This window comes from Bos taurus, chromosome 17 (genome assembly GCF_002263795.3).
Source record: "Bos taurus isolate L1 Dominette 01449 registration number 42190680 breed Hereford chromosome 17, ARS-UCD2.0, whole genome shotgun sequence".
In the NCBI taxonomy this organism is placed as follows: Eukaryota; Metazoa; Chordata; class Mammalia; order Artiodactyla; family Bovidae; genus Bos; species Bos taurus.
Window position 1 is genome coordinate 61,058,570 of NC_037344.1, and position 21,118 is coordinate 61,079,687.

The following is a 21,118-nucleotide window of genomic DNA, read 5'->3' on the forward strand; positions in this document are numbered from 1 at the left end:
TCTTTCAAGCTGGATGAAAAGGAAAAGAATGAGTGGACAGGAATAATCCACTCCGAGCCAGGCCACGGTACTGTAAATAAGGAATGAGTCAAGACAGTGCCCTGTTCAAGACAGTGCCTCCTGCTTTCCTCCCTGGGCTGCCTTATTCCAAAGGGCAACCGGGGTGATTCCATTTGGATGGTGAAGTTTATTTACTTCACCGGAGTCCCCAAAAATCTGGTCAGGTGGGTTTCAGCCTATCTTTCCAGAACATCTTGGAAAGACCTTGGAAGGGATTTTAGTGCTAAAGCCCCTGCGGCTGCTCTCTGAGGATCCTTCTGTTGCTTCAGGCCCTAAGCCCTTATCAAATGATTCTTTTCCAGAACCTTGCAAGGCTGTCACCATTCTCACCACTAAAGTCAGTCAGCAGCTGCTGATCACCTGTAGTAAGTGTCCGGATAGAGATCTGAACCTAGATCTCTCTGATGTTAAACCTGAAACCTTGCTGCAAACCAAACCTTCGTACTTTTTCAGCCTCAGTTTTCTCATCTGTAAAATGGGAAGGTTTTGGACATCAGCAAATGACTTCTGGAATCCCTCACTGCCATGCTGGCGGACAAGTTTGAGATACTATCCCAGTTCCTGGACAAAAAAACAACAACAATAACAACAAAAAACAAACTACTGAGAAGAGAGTGTTTCTAAAGAAAAATGTTCCCATTAGACTATTCTTGATTCAGAGATCATGGCCTTCCTGCTTGTTTGGTTCTAAAATAGCTGATCGCTTTAGAAGATGAAAAGGGAAGAGATCGATAAATATTGTTCTGGTTTGTTTCTAATGCACTTGCTTGACAAAAAAAAAAAAAAAGTCAGCTGCACTGAATCTATTTCCTCAATATTTTTTTTTTTTTCTGGAAAGTCTATGGCCCACACTGTGATTTTATGTCAGGGGCAACAAATACGTCTGAGATGACTCCAGGGTTTAATGAAGAGGCCACGTTTGAGAAGAAAAAGCCAGACCATTCTTGTGAAATGAGCATGTGTGCATGCTCAATTGCCCAGTCGTGTCTGACTCTTCTGCAGCCCCATGGACTGTACCCCACCAGGCTCTTCTGTCCATGATTTCCCAGGCAAGAATACTGGAGTGGGTTGTCATTTCCTTCTCCAGGGGATCTTCCCAACCCAGGGATCAAACCCATGTCTCCTGCATTGGCAGGTGGATTCTTTACCACTGAACTACCAGGGAAGCCCGTGACATGAGCAGGTCACAAATCTCCCTTCCCCATCACTGCCGTTTCAGCGTATAGCGTGCCCTGGACATCTTCTACTATGTGGGATGTACTACCTTATCTGTGGCTATCATTCCTTTTCCATTTATGATGGTGTGTGAAGAAGGCTGAGCGCCGAAGAATTGATGCTTTTGAACTGTGGTGTTGGAGAAGACTCTTGAGAGCCCCTTGGACTGCAAGGAAATCCAACCAGTCCATTCTGAAGGAGATCAGCCCTGGGATTTCTCTGGAGGGAATGATGCTAAAGCTGAAAGTCCAGTACTTTGGCCACCTCATGCGAAAAGTTGACTCACTGGAAAAGACTCTGATGCTGGGAGGGATTGGGGGCAGGAGGAGAAGGGGATGACAGAGGATGAGATGCCTGGATGGCATCACTGACTCGATGGACGTGAGTCTGAGTGAACTCCGGGAGTTAGTCATGGACAGGGAGGCTTGGTATGCTGTGATTCATGGGGTCGCAAAGAGTCAGACATGACTGAGCAACTGAACTGAACTGAACTGAAGTTGATCTTTTGTGACTTTTCAAAGAAACACTTGGATAACAAATAAGAACCTGCTGTAGAGCACAAGGAACTCTATTCAATACTTTTTAAAGGCCCATATGGGAAAAGAATCTTAAGGAAAAAAAGAGTGGATATATGAATACATATAATGGATTCAATTTGCTATATACTTAAAACTAGCACAACATTGTAAATCAACTATACTTCAATAAAAATTTTTTTAAAAGAGTTGAGTGATAATTAGCCATTTTACTGGGCTGTGTTTCTGCTTGTTGGGTGGTAGATTTGGGTTGTTTCCCAGCTTCCTATTAGGTTAATTCCCTCTTATTGGTATTTACTTCCTCTCTCAACTTGAAGGCAATTTAGATCAAATAGCTGGTTGGGGGGGATCAGGTCAGAGAAGGTAAGGTTGGAGGGGTCAGCCTCCCCAGGACCAAGGCCAGAGCCAGGCTGGGGCAGGCGCTGCCTCTGGGGGCGTCTCTGATCCGCCAAGTGTCAAGTCCTAAATGTTTCAGGCTTCATGGGGAGTGTCAGTCCAGTCAGCTATGGCACAACTGAAAGAGGAGAGATTATAGGTGAAGGGACCATGTAAGTTATCCTGAAAATTCCAGATCTGGTGAAAACTCAGGGACAGAAAGAAAGGAAAGATATCAATTCTAGGCGAACAGAAGAGTCAAATCATGATTTCCACTCTCCAAAAACTGAGACAAGTCAGTCGACCCCAGATCAGAGGTTCAGGTGCTTAGTAAAGAGGATCCCCCAGATGTCTTTCTTACATCTCACTTTCATACTCTCAAGAGAGTATCTTCGGGAGGAATTCCCTGGTGGTCAAGTGGTTAAGATTCAGTGCTTTCATTTCCATAGCCTGGGTTCAATTCTTGGTCCAGAAACTGAGACCCTACAAGCTGCAGAGCACAGCCAAAAAAAATTAAAAAAAGAGGGTGTCTGAGGGCTTCAGTTTTCCAGCTTATAAAATGGGGGCTTCCCATGCAATTTTCCCTCCATCATAGTCCCAAATGCTGTCAGACCCAGAAGGAAAGGGGCAGAGTGGACAGAAAAGATGCTGGAACAGTGAAGTGAGAACAAGGAGTGTAGAAGAGACCAGGGTTCTCTTTCATCCACTCCTTCCTTTAGTAAATAAACAGAGGTATTCTGTGATCCCCCTGAATTTTCCTTCGAACACCACCTTCAAGGGAGGAAACAGGCTCAGACAGGTGAAGTGATTTGCCCAAGTCACACAGCACCAGAGCTGAGCCTGGAAGAACTTTCCATCCAGCACAATCATGGGAGCCCTCTCCCCACTTTTCTGTTTTCCATAATTGACAGCAACACAGCCCAGTGGGGAACTGCTGGAGCCAAAGCCCCTCTCCCATGCTGAGCCTTACCTCTGTGCCTCCTCCCAGCTGATATCCAGGCAAAGACTGTCATTCTCTCTTAGCTCTGCTGCTGCTAAGTCACTTCTGCTGCTGCTGCTGCTGCTAAGTCGCTTCAGTCGTGTCTGACTCTGTGCGACCCCATAGACGGCAGCCCACCAGGCTCCCCTGTCCCTAGGATTCTCCAGGCAAGAACACTGGAGTGGGTTGCCATTTCCTTCTCCAATGCATGAAAGTGAAAAGTGAAAGTGAAGTCGCTCAGTCATGTCCGACCCTTTGCGACCCCATGCACTGCAGCCCACCAGGCTCCTCCGTCCATGGGATTTTCCAGGCAAGAGTACTGGAGTGGGGTGCCAGTGCCTTCTCCGTTAGCTCTGCTAAGCAGGGCCAAAATATATGAGTCAGCAGAGACTGGGTCACCAGGTTCTAGAGTCATATCCCACAGAGTTCTGGTTTCTTTGTAGATGCCAGCCTACCCTGTGGCTTCCTCTCCCTGGGAGCCCTCCCAGATTAGCCCCACTCAGCTCCTGTGTCTGCAGTAAATCCTCTTCCCACGATCTCAGGTCTATCTGTCTAACACCCTCCCAAGTGCCATAAAGCCCCAGAACTGGGGTGTCCTCAGTGTCCTGTGTCTCCCCAACACCTGCAGGAATGAATGCATGCCAGCAAACTGGATGAGTCCAGGATGGGATAGTGTGGGCAGGGCCTAGGGGACACATAGGGTTCCCTAAGACCTCCAACAGCCTGGGGCCTGGGCTTGGGCCTTGCTGACAAGCCTATGAGGCAGATGTTCCCCACTTCCAGGATTTTCCCTCCTCACAGTTTCCCCCACTGAATGGGGGCCCCCTCAACTCTGTGTCCCCATGGCCAAGCACACCAGGTGAGTGAATGAATGAATGAATGGGCACAGGCCCTGGTACAAGGCCTGAGAAAGGCACCGCCCAACTTCCCAGGCAGAGCATATCCTCAAATTCCAAGCCACAAGATGGGGAAATGAGAGCCCAGACAGAGGAGTTAGGTAAGAGCCAGACATCAGAATGACAGCCCAGACCCCAGTGACAAGGACAGTGATGGTGACTGCCAAAGACGGAGTCCTTGGCTCCACACTAAGCATCTGGACAAGCGACTTTCCCCTGGACCAGGAGAGAGGAGGGAAGCGGGGAGCAGAAGCCAAGCAAGGATACCATCTGGGTCTTTGTGAATTTGGGGACTCTCTGTTTTCAGACTGGCCTAGAATCCAAGCTCAGTCCTGCTGCTCTGGTTCCAGAAAGGAGGCAGGTGGAGCTGGCACCCACAGGGTAATCTACAAACAAGGAAGTGAGAATTTCTCCTGGAGAGGTACTACTATCCCTCCGGTCCCTGGGAGTGAGACGGGGGTTGGAGGAGGAAAGTGCTGGCCTATGTGGGGATTACTGTGTCGCCAGGGAAACAGAGGTCCTCTCATCCCTGGCTGAAGGCAAAGGACTGGCCCCTGTGAGCTGAGGGAGGCTGCATTGGCCCCACCCAACCACGGCGCTGCAGCCTCAGAGGAGGGAAACTGACCCGCAGGGAGACAGGATGGGACTCGGTCACCGGCAGGAGGCCGGTCCTAGGGGCCGGCGAGGCCCGGCGCCCACGCAACTCCCTCCCCCGGCCGACCCGCGCGAGATCCGGCCAACCCTTACCCGGTCTCGCGGATGGCGTTGGTAAGGTTGGCCCAGGCTACGGCGTCAGGGTGGCGGCCATCCACCAGGCGCAGCTGGCCCGTCTCGGGGTCCAGGAGCAGCGAGCGACAGCGGGAGGCGGGCGGAACCGGCATCCCCCGTCCCCGTTGGCCCCTCGGGGTCGGGATCGCGCCGGTCAGGCCGCTCAGGAACAGCCCGACCAGCAGGGCCAGCACCAGGGCCAGCGCCAGCGCCCGCGTCACTGCCCGGGCCAGGCGGCCGCCCGGGGAGCCATACATAGGGGCCACCATGACGGCGCGGAGCTGGGCGCCGCACCGGCTCACGTGACAGCACTCCTCTGCGGAGGGCGGGGCCTGGGCAAGCTGGAGCGGGCTGGATACGGCAGGAGGCGGGGCTTGGGACAAGCCTTTCCGGGTGGGCGGTGCCCTGGGGGGCGGGACGTGAAAGGCGGGGCCATCTTAAAGGGGCCAGGCACCCTCCTTTGCCTACTCAAACCTTGCCATAGCACTCTTCCTCCCAACTTTTGTTTTCTTTTTCTGAGATTGAGGGATCTTAGTTCCCCAACCAGGGATAGAATGCAGGCCCTCGGCAGTGAGAGCACGGAGCCCTAACCACTGGACCACCAGGGAATTCCTCGAACTTTTTATTTTTCAAAATTTTGAACCTCAAGAAAAGTTGCAAGAATAGTGAAGTAAATACTCATATGCCTGCCATCAATTGCTAACATTTTGTCACATTTTATTAATTTTCTCTAATATATATTAAAAATATAATATATTATTATTATAATTAAATACATATATTTGCTTAACAATTTGCAGGTTAACTGAAGACATCGTGACCGATCAACCCTAAAAACTACAGATGATCATATAAGAGAAAAGATATCATCCTTCATAACCACAATACCATTATAACATTCAGGAAATTTACCATTTGCTAACGCTAGTAAAGTAATGCTCAATATTCTCCAAACCAGGCTTCAGCAGTACATGAACTGTGAACTTCCAGATGTTCAACCCGGTTTTAGAAAAGGCAGAGGAACCAGAGATCAAATTGCCAACCTCCACTGGATCATTGGAAAAGCAAGAGAGTTCCAGAAAAAAATCTATCTCTGCTTTATTGACTATGCCAAAGCCTTTGACTGTTTGGATCACAATAAACTGTGGAAAATTCTGAAAGAGATGGGAATACCAGACCACCTGACCTGCCTCTTGAGAAACCTATAAGCAGGTCAGGAAGCAACAGTTCGAACTGGACATGGAACAACAGACTGGTTCCAAATAGGAAAAGGAGTACATCAAGGCTGTATATTGTCACCCTGCTTCTTTAACTTACATGCAGAGTACATCATGAGAAATCCTGGGCTGGAAGAAGCACAAGCTGGAGTCAAGATTGCCGGGAGAAATATCAATCACCTCAGATTGCAAATGACACCACCCTTATGGCAGAAAGTGAAGAGGAACTAAAAAGCCTCTTGATGAAAGTGAAAGAGGAGAATGAAAAAGTTGGCTTAAAGCTCAACATTCAGAAAACTAAGACATGGCATCAGGTCCCATCACTTCATGGGAAATAGATGGGGAAACAGTGGAAACAGTGTCAGAGTTTATTTTGGGGGGCTCCAAAATCACTGCAGATGCTGATTGCAGCCATGAAATTAGAAGACACTTACTCCTTGGAAGGAAAGTTATGACCAACCTAGATAGTATATTGAAAAGCAGAGATATTACTTTGCCAACCAAGGTCTGTCTAGTCAAGGCTACGGTTTTTCCAGTGGTCAGGTATGGATGTGAGAGTTGGACTATAAAGAAAGCTGAGCACTGAAGAATTGATGCTTTTGAACTGTGGTGTTGGAGAAGACTCTTCAGAGTCCCTTGGACTGCAAGGAGATCCAACCTGTCCATTCTAAAGGACATCAGTCCTGAGTGTTCATTGCAAGGACTGATGCTGAAGCTGGTCCAATACTTTGGCCACCTCATGCAAAGAGTTGACTCATTGGAAAAGACCCTGATGCTGGGAGGGATTGGCAGTAGGAGGACAAGGGAACAACAGAGGATGAGATGGCTGGATGGCATCACTGACTCTATGGACATGAGTTTGAGTGAACTCCGGGAGTTGGTGATGGACAGAGAGGCCTGGCATGCTGTGATACATGGGGTCACAAAGAGTCGGACACTGAGCGACTGAACTGAACGGAACTGAACTGAATGATAGTCTAATACAGGGTCTTTATTCAAATTTTACCAGTTGTCCCCAAAATACTTCCTTTGTCTTTTTTTACTTTTGACCCAATGTCCACTCCTCACACAATACACAAGAATAAAGTCCTAAATGATGAGCATCTAAATGTAAAAAATGAAATTGTAATTACCAGTAGGTGACTGCATCCTCAGTTGCTTCAGTCAGTCAGAGTCTTTGAGACCCTATGGACTGTAGCCCGCCAGGCTCCTCTGTCCATGGGATTCTCCAGGCAAGAATACTGGAGAGGGTTTCCATGCCCTCATCCAATCCAAACCACATCTCCTGCATTGCAGGTGGATTCTTTACCGCTGAGCCACCACCAGGGAAGTGTACAAGTATATGGGTGAATTCCTCCATAACTTGTGTGTGGAGTAAAGATCTCTAACTACGATTCAAAATCCAGATGCAACAAGAGATTAGTACAGAGCCTTCTCTGGCCGTCCAGTGGTTAAGGCTCCATGCTTCCAATACAGGGGACACAGGTTCCATTCCTGGTTGGGGAAATAGGATTCTACATGCCAAAAACTAGGATCCCACAGGCCACAGTGCTGCCAAAAAGTTTTAATTTTTTAATTAAAAAAAAAGATTAGTAAATTTGACTACATAAAATTTTCTTTAGCTTTTACATGTGAAATATACCATAAGTGAAATCAGAAGACCACTGACAAACTAGGAGAAAATTTTACAACACACATAATGGATAAAGGAGTATTCTCACTAACAAATGAGTGACTCTCTAAATTTAATGGGGAAATGTGGAAACCAGAGAGAAAAATGGACAAAAAACTATGAACAGATGATTCATGAAAAAAGGTGTTAAAGTAATCTTTCAACATGGAAAATCCCTACTTCATTTACCATAAGAGAGAAAGACAGTGATGAGAAAAGGGAACTAGATTGGTGGCTGGAGCACCTGCTGGAGACAGGCCTGGATTTGTGGGAGATGTAGTTTGTGAGGGTTGGAAAGGATGTTGAGAGAGATGAAGTACCTTGTCTCTTTCAATCCTCAAAACTGCCCTCTGGAGACTTCCCTGGTGGTCCAGTGGTTAAGAATCCCCCTGTCAATGCAGGGGACACAGGTTTGATCCCCGATCTGGGAACTAAGATCCCACACGCAATGGGGCAGCTAAGCCTTCGTTCTGCAACTACTGAGCCTGTGCCCTAGAGCCTGTGCTTCACAACAGGAGAACCACTGCAATGAGAAGCCTGCAACAAGGGAGCCTGACTCGCCACAACTGGAGAAAACCTGTGTGCACCAATGAGGACCCGGCACAGCCAAAAATGAAGGAAGAGATAAAATAATTTTTAACAATTGCCCTCTGGTTTGAGTACTAGCAGAAGATATCGAGAAGAGGTGGCAAGAATACACAACGAACTACACACAAAAGATCTTAATGGCCCAGATAACCTCGATGGTGTGTTCACTCACCTAGAGCCAGACATCCTGGAGTGCGAAGTCAAGTGGGCCTTAGAAAGCATCACTACGAACAAAGCTAGTGGAGGTGATGGAATTCCAGTTAAGCTATTTCAAATCCTAAAAGATGATGCTGTGAAATTGCTGCACTCAATATGCCAGCAAATCTGGAAAACTCAGCAGTCAGTGGCCACGGGACTGGAAAAGGTCAGTTTTCATTCCAATCCCAAAGAAAGGCAATGGCAAAGAATGTTCAAACTATTGCACAATTGCACTCATCTCACACGCTAGCAAAGTAATGCTCAAAATTCTCCAAGCTAGGCTTCAACAGTACATGAACAGAGAACTTCCAGATGTTCAAGCTGAATTTAGAAAAGGCAGAGCAACAAGAGATCAAATTGCCAACATCCATTCAATCATAGAAAGAGCAAGAGAATTACAGAAAAACTTCTGCTTTATTGACTATGCCAAAGCCTTTGACTGTGTGGATCACCAACTGTGGAAAATTCTTCAAGAGATGAGAATACCAGACCACCTTACCTGCCTCCTGAGAAACCTGTATGCAGGTCAAGAAGCAACAGTTAGAACTGGACATGGAACAATGGACTGGTTCCAAATAGGGAAAGGAGTACATCAAGGCTGTATATTGTCACCCCGCTTATTTAACTTATATGCAGAGTACATCATGCAAAATGCTGGGCTGGAGGATACACAAGCTGGAATCAAGATTGCTGGGAGAAATATCATCAGTCTCAGATATGTGGATGACACCACCCATATGGCAGAAAGCAAAGAGGAACTAAAGAGCCTCTTGATGAAAGTGAAAAATGAGAGTGGAAAAGTTGACTTAAAACTCAACATTCAGAAAACTAAGATCACGGCATGCAGTCCCAGCACTTTATGGCAAATAGATGAGGAAAAAATGGAAACAGTGACAGACTTTATTTTCTTGGGCTCCAAAATCGCTGCAGATGGTGACTGCAGCCATGAAATTAAGACACTTGCTTTTTGGAAGAAAAGCTATGTCAAACCTAGACAGCATATTAAAAATTAGAGACATTACTTTGCCAACAAAGGTCCATCTAGTCAAAGCTATGGTTTTTCCAGTACTCATGTATGGATGTGAGAGTTGGATTATAAAGAAGGCTGAGTGCTAAAGAATTGATGCTTTTGAACTGTGGTGTTGGAAAAGACTCTTGACAGTCCTTTGGACTGCAAGAAGATCAAAGCAGTCAATCCTAAAGGAAATAAGTCCTGAATATTCATTGGAAGGACTGATGCTGAAGCTGATGCTCCAATACTTTGGCCACCTGATGCAAAGAGCTGACTCATTGGAAAAGACCCTGATACTGGGAAAGATTGAAGTCAGGAGGAGAAAGGGATAACAGAGATTGAGTTGGTTGGATGGCATCATCGACTCATTGGACATGAGTTTGAGCAAGAACTGGGAGATGGTGAAGGACAGGGAAGCTGGCATGCTACAGTCCATGGGGTCACAAAGAGTCAGACAAGACTGAGCGACCGAACAACAACAATCCCCACTTTACAAATAAGGGAATTGAGGCCTAGTGAAGTCATATCCCAAGGGCCTGCAGCAAGTAAGTGGGCTAGTAGGATTCTACCCTGGGCTTCTCTGCCTCCAAATTCTAAGCATTTGACTCCTTAACTATGTGGATTCCTGTAAACCCAGCTTTGGGAGCTAGTAAATCACTGCGGATCTCAGCTTGCATGGAGAAAAGGTTCAAATGGCCACAGGTCATCAAAAACAAAAAGATTTTCCTTGAGTGATAAGAATATAGATCCTGCATGCCACAATTAAAGATCCTTTGTGCTGCAACAAAAGACTAAGCACAATCAAATAAAATAAAAAAAAAATTTTAAGACAAAAAAGCAAGCTAATATGTTCTAAAGTTATTATAAACCAGACATTGTTCTAAGAACTCAAGTTTCATTAGATCATTTAATCCTCATACTGTGTATCCAGGGGACAGGTATCTATATCATCATTCCCATTTTACAGATGAGAAAACAGAGCCACAAAAAAGAAAAGTAACTTGCCAGAACATTGCACCACTTGGAAAAGCTGAAGCTAGGATTTAAACTCAGACAGCCAGACCCTGGGTCCCACGTGTTCGTTCCTTATCTAAAAAATGGCAAATGCAAAATGCTGCCACTGATGTGCAAGCCACAAACAGGATCCGTCAGTGACTACAGCCACGGTGAACTGCTGAGGAGAAGGACAAAGAAGCAACACAGGGGCTCAGAAGGTCTCAGTCACTCCCAGACTGGTAACTACAAAAGGCTGAATAACATCCTCCCAAAGATGTCCACATCCTGATCCCCATGACTGACAAATACGTTACAACACACGGCAAAAAGAACTTTGCATGTGTGATTTTTTAAATATAATATTACTCATTTATTTCCTTTATTTTTGGTTGTGCTGGGTCTCTGTTGCTTTGCCGGCTTTTCTCTAGTTGCAGCGAGTGGGAGCTGCTCTCCAGCTGCGGTTCGAGGCTTCTCACTGCAACGGCTTCTCTTGTTGCTGAGCACAAGTTCTAGGGTGGGTGGGCTTCAGTAGCTGCAGCATGTGGTCTCAATAGTTGTACTCATGGGCTTAGTTGCTCCAAGGCTGGGGGAGTCTTCCTGGATCAGGGCTCAAACCCCTGTCTCCCGCATTGGCAGGCAGATTCTTTACCACTGAGCCACCAGGAAAACCCTGCAGATGTGATTTTTATGTATGTATGTATGTGGTTTCTCCAGGTCTTAGTTGCAGCACTCAGGATGTTCAAACTTCATCGCAGCATGTGGGATCTTTTTTTTTTCTTTTTTTAGTTGCAGCATGAGGGGTCTAGTTCCCTGACCAGAGATTGAACCCAAGCCCCTGCACTGGGAGCTCAGAGTCATAGCCACTGGACCACCAGGGGATTCACTGCAGATGTGATTCAGGATCTTGACATGGGAGATTGTCCTGGATTATATAGATGGCGGGACCAACGTAATCGCAAGCATTTTTAGAGGAGGGAGGCAGGAGTTAGAGTGAGGAAAGATGTGTGATTGGAGGATGCTACGCTGCTGGCTTTGAGGATGGAGGAGGGGGCCACAAGCCAAGGAGTGCAGCTGGCCTTTAGAAGCTGGAAAAGCAAAGTAACAGACTCTCTCTCTCGAAGCCTCCAGAAAGAACGTGGACCTGCTGACACCTTGACTTTTCGATTTCTGACCTCCAGCGTTGTAAAAATGTGTGTTGTTTAAAGCCAGTAAGTTCGTTACGGCAGCAATGGGGAATGCACAGAAGTGGCCTTGGGCAAAGCCTTTTGAGTTTCTGGGCATCCAGAGCCTCATCCTCGTAATGGGAAGAATGAAATCTGTCTCCCTTACCCGTGGGGTACTTAAACAAGACAATAAACGTGAAAAGTCTTGGCAAGTGTCCTATAAATGAGGACTGAATTTTCAAACCCATTTCAGCATACCCCTGACCTCTCTTTCTGGTTTTTAGCTTTTTGGAGAGCCCCTCCTCCTCCTTCTTCCTTCCACCTCCATCCTTGCTGGGGAGATCTCCACGGTCTCCCCCTGCAGACTCAGCTTCAAGAACAGCAGATGATAGTCAGAGTGTCAGAGGGCTGCCCACAGCCCAGGCTGGGAGGCCATGGGACAGAACCAGATTGTCGCATTAGAGAGGACAATGGCTGGTGGTGGCTACTTTCTCCTCTGCAACTAGGCTGCTCTGTCTACCTGACTAGCAGGGTCTCCCAGAAAGCCTATTAAGTGTCCAGGGTACTGGGCAAGCCAAGAACACTAAGCCTGCAACGGAGACCCAAGCCTGCTTCTTCCTACACATTCAAAGAACCCACCTGCAATGCAGATGTGGAGACTCGGGCTCGATCCTTGGGTCAGGAAGATCCCCTGGAGGAGGAAATAGCAACCCACTCCAGTACTCTTGCCTGGAAAAGTCCATGGACAGAGGAGCCTGACAGGCTACAGTCCATGAGGTCGCAAAGAGTTGGACTTGACATGACATGAGTGACTGAGCATGCACCCACAGGGGTCTCTTGCCTCTACCACTGGTTCACTCCTTAGCATTTAGGGAGCATCAAGTATACACTGACTCGATGGACATGAATTTGAGCAGGCTCTGGGAGTTGGTGATGGACAGGGAAGCCTGGCGTGCTGCAGTCCATGGGTCACAAGGAGTTGGACACGACTGAGCGACTGAACTGGACTGACTGGAGTGCCCGCCAGTGCTGTTGGTTGCCTGCTAGTAGTCATTCCTCCATTTTTCTTTGCTTCCCAAAACCACCCAATGCACCATCCCAGGGGATGAGTCCTGATTGGTCTAAGCCAACCCTGGCATCCTGCTTCCCCTTGAGAATGATTGATCTCGAGGTGTGGGCATGTGACCTCATGCATACGGGCTAAGCTGCTTCAGTCATGTACGATTCTGTGCGACCCTGTGGACTGCAGCCCTCCAGGCTCCTCAGTCCATGGGATTCTCCAGGCAAGAATACTGGAGTGGGTAGCCATGCCCTCCTCCAGGGGACCTTCCCAACCCAGGAATCGAATCGGAGTCTCTTACTTCTACTTGCATTGGCAGGCAGGTTCTTTACCATTAGCACCACCTGGACTAATGTGATCTCGTTCTGGCTAATTAAACATTAGCCAGAAAAGTCTACTAAGGGACTCTGGGAAGACTGGCTTCCAGTCTATTCCCAGACTGTCTATTAAGAGAGAGATGGGCAAGGAAAATCCTTTTTAAATCTTCTTTGCTCTAGACACTGCTCTGGACACTGTTGTCTGAGATTGTGACTGACTCCTGGAGCTTCAGCAGCTGTCTTGTAGCCTTGAAGCGATACTGTGCTGTGTGCTGTGCTTAGTCACTCAGTCGTGTCCAACTCTTTGTGATTACTAAGGCTGAAATACCAACACATCTAGGTTGGAAAAGCAGAAAGATGAAAGTACCTTGGTAACTGGGATGGTAATAGTAATTTTTTGTGTTCTCTTGGCTAGGTTGGAAAAGGAAATGGCAACCCACTCCAGTGTTCTTGCCTGGAGAATCCCAGGGACGGTGGAGCCTGATGGGCTGCCATCTATGGGGTCACACAGAGTCGGACATGACTGAAGTGACTTAGCAGCAGCAGCTTGGCTAGGTTATAATGCCCAGATGTTTGGTTATACACCAGTCAAGATGTTGCTGTGAAAGTATTTTTAGATGTGATTAGCATTTAAATCAGTAGACTTTGAGTGAAGTAGATTACTTTCCATAGTAGGGTTCAGTTCAGTTCAGTTCAGTTCAGTCGCTCAGTCGTGTCAGACTCTTTGTGACCCCATGAACCACAGCACACCAGGCCTCCCTGTCCATCACCAACTCCCGGAGTCCACCCAAACCCATGTCCATTGTGTCGGTGATGGCATCCAACCATCTCATCCTCTGTCGTCCCCTTCTCCTCCTGCCCTCAATCTTTCCCGGCACCAGGGTCTTTCCCAATGAGTCAGCTCTTCACATCAGGTGGCCAAAGTATTGGAGTTTCAGCTTCAACATCAGTCCTTCCAATGAATACCCAGGACTGATCTCCTTTAGGATAGACTGGTTGGATCTCCTTGCAGTCCAAGGGACTCTCAAGAGTCTTCTCCAACACCACAGTTCAAAAGCATCCGTTCTTCAGCGCTCAGCTTTCTTTATAGTCCAACTCTCAATATCCATACATGACCACTGGACTTGACTAGATGGACCTTTGTTGGCAAAGTAATGTCTCTGCTTTTGAATATGCTGTCTAGGTTGGTCATAACTTTCCTTCAAAGGAGTAAGCGTCTTTTAATTTCATGGCTGCAGTCAGCATCTGCAGTGATTTTGGAGCCCCCAAAAATAAAGTGTGACACTGTTTCCACTGTTTCCCCATCTATTTCCCATGAAGTGATGTGCCCAGGTGCCATGATCTTAGTTTTCTGAATGTTGAGCTTTAAGCCAACTTTTTCACTCTCCTCTTTCACTTTCATCAAGAGGCTCTTTAGTTCTTCTTCACTTTCTGCCATAAGGGTGGTGTCATCTGCATATCTGAGGTTATTGATATTTCTCCCGGCAATCTTGATTCCAGCTTGTGCTTCTTCCAGCCCAGCGTTTCTCATGATGTACTCTGCATATAAGTTAAATAAGCAGGGTGACAATATACAGCCTTGAAGTACTCCTTTTCCTATTTGGAACCAGTCTGTTGTTTCATGTCCAGTTCGAACTGTTGCTTCCTAAACTGCATATAAGTTTCTCAAGAGGCAGGTCAGGTGGTCTGGTATTCCCATCTCTTTCAGAATTTTCCACAGTTTATTGTGATTCAAACAGTCAAAGGTGTTGGCATAGTCAATACAGCAGAAATAGATGTTTTTATGGAACTCTCTTGCTTTTTTTGATGATCCAGTGGAGGTTGGCAATTTGATCTCTGGTTCCTCTGCCTTTTCTAAAACCAGGTCGAACATCTGGAAGTTCACGGTTCACATATTGCTGAAGCCTGGCTTGGAGAATTTTGAGCATTACTTTGCTAGTGTGTGAGATGAGTGCAATTGTGCAGTAGTTTGAGCATTCTTTGGCATTGCCTTTCTTTGGGATTGGAATGAAAACTGACCTTTTCCAGTCCTGTGGCCACTACTGAGTTTTGCAAATGTGCTGGCATATTGAGTGCAGCATTTTCACAGCATCATCTTTTAGGATTTGAAATAGCTTAACTGGAATTCCATCACCTCCACTAGCTTTGTTCGTAGTGATGCTTTCTAAGGCTCACTTGACTTCACATTCCAGGATGTCTGGCTCTAGGTGAGTGATCACACCATCGTGATTATCTGGGTCATGAAGATCTATTTTGTACAGTTCTTCTGTGTATTCTTGCCACCTCTTCTTAATAGCTTCTGCTTCTGTTAGGTCCATACCATTTCTGTCCTTTATTAAGCCCATCTTTGCATAAAGTGTTCCCTTGGTATCTCTAATTTTCTTGAAGAGATCTCTAGTCTTTCCCATTCTATTGTTTTCCTCTATTTCTTTGCATTGATCACTGAGGAAGGCTTTCTTATCTCTCCTTGCTATTCTCTGGAACTCTGCATTCAAATGGGTATATCTTTCCTTTCCCCCTTTGCTTTTCTCTTCCCTTGTTTTCACAGCTATTTGTAAGGCCTCCTCAGACAGCCATTTTGCTTTTTCGCCTTTCTTTTTCTTGGGGATGGTCTTGATTCCTGTCTCCTGTACAAAGTCACGAACCGGCCTTGGAGTACAGAATGAAGCAGGGCAAAGGCTAATAGAGTTCTGCCAAGAGAATGTACTGGTCATAGCAAACATCCTCTTCCAACAACACAAGAGAAGACTCTACACATGGACTTCACCAGATGGTCGACACTGAAATCAGATTGACTATAGTCTTTGCAGCCAAAGATGGAGAAGCTCTATACAGTCAGGAACAACAAGCCCGGGAGCTGACTGTGGCTCAGATCATGAACTCCTTATTGCCAAATTCAGACTTAAATTGAAGAAAGTAGAGAAAACTACTAGACCATTCAGGGATGACCTAAATCAAATCCCTTATGACTATACAGTGCAGGTGAGAAATAGATTTCAGGGACTGGATCTGACACAGAGTGCCTGACAGTCGGGTCAGGGTTGTTCAGTTAACTGGAGAGGGGAAGCAGACGTGGCAGAATGGTAGCATTCAAAGACTCTGAGTGAAGGGTACACAAAAAAATTCATTGCATCCTTTGCAACTTCTCTGTAAGCCCAAAATGAATTTAAAATAAAAATTCAAAAAAAAAAAAAAAGAGTGGGGGGACCCAAGGTACAAACTTGGTTTGTTTGATACGAATGCCTGAGCGTTCCTTGGGAGTGCAGGGTTGGAGTACCAGCTCCCAGGAATGCAGAGATGACCTCTGGTCAGTCACAGGCCCTCTCATACCTACAGCCACTCCCTTTTTAACATAGGTAGCACGAGTATTAATACCGCTGGGCTGTGAGAATCCTTTGAAACGTGCACATCACACACATGCCAGGGGAGCTGTGGTAGCGATGCTTTCTATTACAGAAAACATGCCCTCCCTCACTTTTAAAAAAATGTATTTCTTTTCCATTGAATCCCTCATTTTTTAAAAAAAGTTAACCCATTTTATTTTGGCTGCATGGGCTCTTTGCTGCAGCACGCGGGCTTCTCTGGTTGTGGTGATGGGATGGGTTCAGTAGTTGCGCGTGGGCTTACCTGCCCCATGGCATGTGGGGTCTTAGTCCCATGACCAGGGATCAAACCCACGTCCCCAGCATTGAAAGGCAGATTCGCAACCCCTGGACCACCAGGGAAGCCCTCCCTCCCTCACGTTCACTTTGGGAGGATTTGTATTTTCACAAATGAGATTTGCTTGAAGCTGTGAGTGCCCGTGGGAAGGCAGAACAGGACACTGGCTTCCAATCCTGGCTTTACAATTTAGTGGCATATGACCTTGAGCATGCAACTTTTCTCTGCCTCAGTTTCTTCATCTGTTAAATGGGGATAGTAAGACTATATCTCATAGCATTATTATAAAGCTTGTGTGCGCACATGCTCAGTTGCCTTGTTGTATCCAACTCTTTGCGATCCTATGTATGGTAGCCCTCCAGGCTCCTCTGTCCATGGGATTTTCCAGGCAAGAATACTGGAGTGGGTTGCCATTTCCTTTTCCAGGAAATCTTCCCAACCCAGGGATCGAACCTGCTTTTCTTATGTTTCCTGCATTGGCATGTGAGTTCTTTGTCACAAGTGCCACCTGGGAAGCAGTAATATATTTTTCCAAATCTCTCCCTCAGAGCTATAAGGAACATCTAGTGGGTTATGGTAACCTCCTCCAGGGGCTCGTCCTGATTCAGGGATCAAATCTGCACCTCCTACATTGCAGGCAGATTCTTTACCCACTGATGTACCTGGGAAGCCCAAACTCAGTAGTGTGCGATTCTTTGTGACCCCATGGACTGCAGCACTCCATGCTTCCCTTTCCTTTACTATCTCCCGGAGCTTGCTCAAACTCATGTCCGTTCAGTCAGTGATGCCTTCAAACCATCTCATCCTCTGTCACCCCCTTCTCCTCCTGTTCTCAATCTTGGCCAGCATCAGAGTCTTTTTCAATGAGTCAGTTCTTTGCATCAGGTGGCCAAAGTATTGGAGCTTCAGCTTCAGCATCAGTCCTTCCAATGAATATTCAGAGTTGATTTTCTTTAGGATTGATTGGTTTGATCTCCTTGCTTCTGACAGAGTGTGGTTCACTGGAGAAGGGAATGACAAACCGCTTCAGTATCCTTGCCTCAGGAACCCTATAAACAGTATGAAAAGGCAAAAAATGGAATATTGCTCAGCCTTAAAAAGGAAGGAGATTCTGACGCATGCTACAAGGAGCAAGAATCCTAAGGAAATCATGCCAAGTGAAATAAGCCAGTCACAGAAAGACTTATTCTATATAATATCATCTATATGATGTATTTAAAGTAGTCAGATTCATAGAGACAGAAAGTAAAGTGGTGATAGCTGGGGCTGGGAGTAGGGAGGGATGGGGAATTGTTTAATGGCTATAAAGTTTCAGTTTAACAAGATAAAAACATTCTTGTGATCTGTTGAACAATCACTTGAATATGCTTAACACAACTAAGTACTGCATTTTGGACACTTCTGTTGACCATGATGGCTACTCCATTTCTTCTAAGGGATTCCTGCCCACAGTAGTAGATATAATGGTCATCTGAGTTAAATTCACCCATTCCAGTCCATTTTAGTTAGCTGATTCCTAGAATGTCGACGTTCACTCTTGCTATCTCCTGTTTGACAACTTCCAATTTGCCTTGATTCATGAACCTAACATTCTAGGTTCCTATGCAATATTGCTCTTTTCAGCATCGGACCTTGCTTCTATCACCAGTCACATTCACAACTGGGTATTGTTTTTGCTTTGGCTCCATCCCTTCATTCTTTCTGGAGTTATTTCTCCACTGATCTCCAGTAGTGTATTGGGCACTTACCAACCTGGGGAGTTTCTCTTTCAGTATCCTATCATTTTGCCTTTTCATACTGTTCATGGGGTTCTCAAGGCAAGAATACTGAAGTGGTTTGCCATTCCCTTCTCCAGTGGACCACATTCTGTCAGGAGATCCAACCAGTCCATTCTAAAGGAGATCAGTCCTGGACGTTCATTGGAAGGACTGATGCTAAAGCTGAAACTCCAATACTTTGGCCACCTCATGCGAAGAGTTGGCTCATTGGAAAAGACCCTGATGCTGGGAGGGATTGAGGGCAGGAGGAGAAGGGTATGACAGAGGATGAGATGGCTGGATGGCATCACCAACTCGATGGACATGAGTTTGAGTAAACTCTGGGAGTTGGTGATGGACAGGGAGGCCTGGCGTGCTGTGATTCATGGGGTCGCGAAGAGTCGGACACGACTGAGCGACTGAACTGAACTGAACACGACTAAACTGTACGTTTACAAGTGGTTAAAATGATAAATTTTCTGTTATGCTTTTTTACCACAATAAAAATAAATTAAAATGAATTACCTAGAAATCCTTCCAGCTTTAGAGCAATAAATCGGCAATGGCCACCAGGGGTCGCTATGCTCCCATTTCATTTCACAGCCCTCTCCGCCCTTTCTACTCAGTGGAGCTAACTGACGGTTTCTAGCGGACTGTGCGGGGTAATGCCCTAGGATCCTGGAGAGTTAGAGCACCTCTATCCTCCCTGCCTTCGCCAGATGCACCAGCCCTGCAGAAGCCCCAGGGCTGCACGGCACCCCCCATCACATGCCGGCCCACAGCCGACTCAGCTCCGCGGTTTCTCTGGGTCTCTTCCCTCTTTGCTGGAGACACCGTCGGTCCTGAATAGGGTGCATCCACCTTCCCTGGCTGCCCGCCGGTCTTCAGATTGCCCAGGGGCTGGAGAAGACCGAAAGGTGCAAGGACTCACCTGCCACCAGGTTACCCACAGATAAGGGGACACGGCAGTGCAAATGGGTCAGAGACCTCCTATCCCAGGTGCAGAGACTTCGCGGTCAAGCAACCCTGGGGTTTGCCCACTCACCTGCTCACTATGTATGTCATAACCTCCTGGGGGTCTGAGTCTCCTCATTTGTAAAATCTATGTTAATACCCAGGAGGATGGAAGAAGTTCAACAAAAATTCCTGAGGCTTAGAAAAGCACTCAACCGATGGGCTAATGACCATTCCATGCCCCGTATCTGATGCTGGCCTGATCTCCCATCGCTGGCTGGTTTTCTACTGCACAGCACCCACTCTCGACTTTGCACTTACTACTTAAGGATCCTTTCCTGAAGAAACCCGCACCATGATCCTCTGGACCAGACAGGGTCAGTGAGTTAACCAGGCAGGATTCACTGGGTTGTAATGAATAGAAACCCAGTGAAACTACCTCAAGGAAATGGAAATGTCTCGTGGAATCCAAGAAAAAATGAAAATCAAACAGCAAAGTGCTGAGAAGGGCAGACCCAGGATCTGGGCTCTTTGGGGACCCCGGACCATCCTTTCCCCAAAGCCTGCTTTATTCCTCTCCTCCACACAGGACATGTGCCCCCATGCCCTCCCACCAGGCTATGGACTCTGCTGCCATTCCTAGAGCATGCCAGGCACACTCCCACCTCAGGGCCTTTGCACCCTCTTTGCCCTCTGCCTAGGACATCCTCCTGTAGCTCTCTCCTATGGTTCACTACCTCCCTGCTTCCAGTCTTGGCTCAGATGTCACCCCAATGGCACCTCCCTTGTCCAACTGTTTGAAAATTGCAGCCCATCTCCCACCACCAGCATGCTTCAGCCTCTCCCCTGCTTTCTTGCTTTTTTGCTTTAAGTTCACAAAAAAATAAAGAGAGGGGTAATTATAATCCTACATTTATAGCCCACTCTCATCAGCATTTATTTTTTTATTTTAATTATTTATTTGGCTGCACCAGGTCTTACTTGGCATGTGGGATCTAGTTCCCTGACCCCGGATTGAACCCCAGGTCCCCTGAATTGGGAACACAGAGTCTTTTAACTGCTGGGCCACCAGGGAAGTCCCAGTGTTTAATTACTAAATTTAATGATGTAAAACCCCAAATCCAAACAAAAGCTACAGTCTTGACAATAACCTACATCTAACCAGATGGTTCCCCCCGACCATAATCCCCTCACTATCTTCATCCTGAATCCTTTAGTTATTCTTCCCTTGTTTCCTTCTTATGGTTTATTATTGAATATGTGTGTATTTATTTTTAGTTGCTTTCAACTTGATAGAAAGGATTTCGCGTTTATGTAAAAGGACATTTCTCGTGGGATATTCGATCTCAGATATTCATCCACATTGTGATGTATTATGACTGTAGTTCCTATGTTTTGACTGCCAAGTAGTACTTCGCAGTGGGAATTTATTCATCTGCTCTCCCATAGATGGGTACGTGGGTGTGTCCCAGTTTTGGCCGCTGTGGACAGCACCCCTGTGAATATCCTTCCATGTAATTCCTGGTGTAGACAGGCAAGCATTTCTCCACGGTTTATACTTTGGTGTAGAATTGGTGGGTCATAGGATACGGACGTGCTCGGCTTTGGGAGAGAAAGCTGTGAATTGGCTGCACTGATTCACATGCCCACCAGACGTGTTGAGAAGGCTTGCTTTTTCTCTACAGTGTTTGCACT

General features: G+C 46.6%; 1 protein-coding gene and 1 long non-coding RNA gene across 6 annotated transcripts in view; one reads left to right on the forward strand and one right to left on the reverse strand.

The window, feature by feature from the left end:
• Nucleotides 1–5,147, reverse strand: part of PLBD2 (phospholipase B domain containing 2) — a 22,337-nt gene extending 17,190 nt beyond the window's left edge. For 3 of the 5 annotated variants that reach the window (XM_005217818.5, XM_005217817.5, XM_005217816.5), the window contains exon 1: nt 4,809–5,147. In XM_005217818.5, the coding sequence (XP_005217875.1) occupies nt 4,809–5,098 (290 nt within the window). In that variant the 5' untranslated portion in view covers nt 5,099–5,147. 5 annotated transcript variants of the gene reach the window in all.
• Nucleotides 3,471–10,894, forward strand: LOC132342630 (uncharacterized). Its single transcript, XR_009491091.1, has 2 exons — nt 3,471–4,482; nt 5,630–10,894. It is a non-coding gene; the product is annotated as an uncharacterized lncRNA (long non-coding RNA).
• The last annotated feature ends 10,224 nt before the right edge of the window (nt 10,895–21,118 follow it).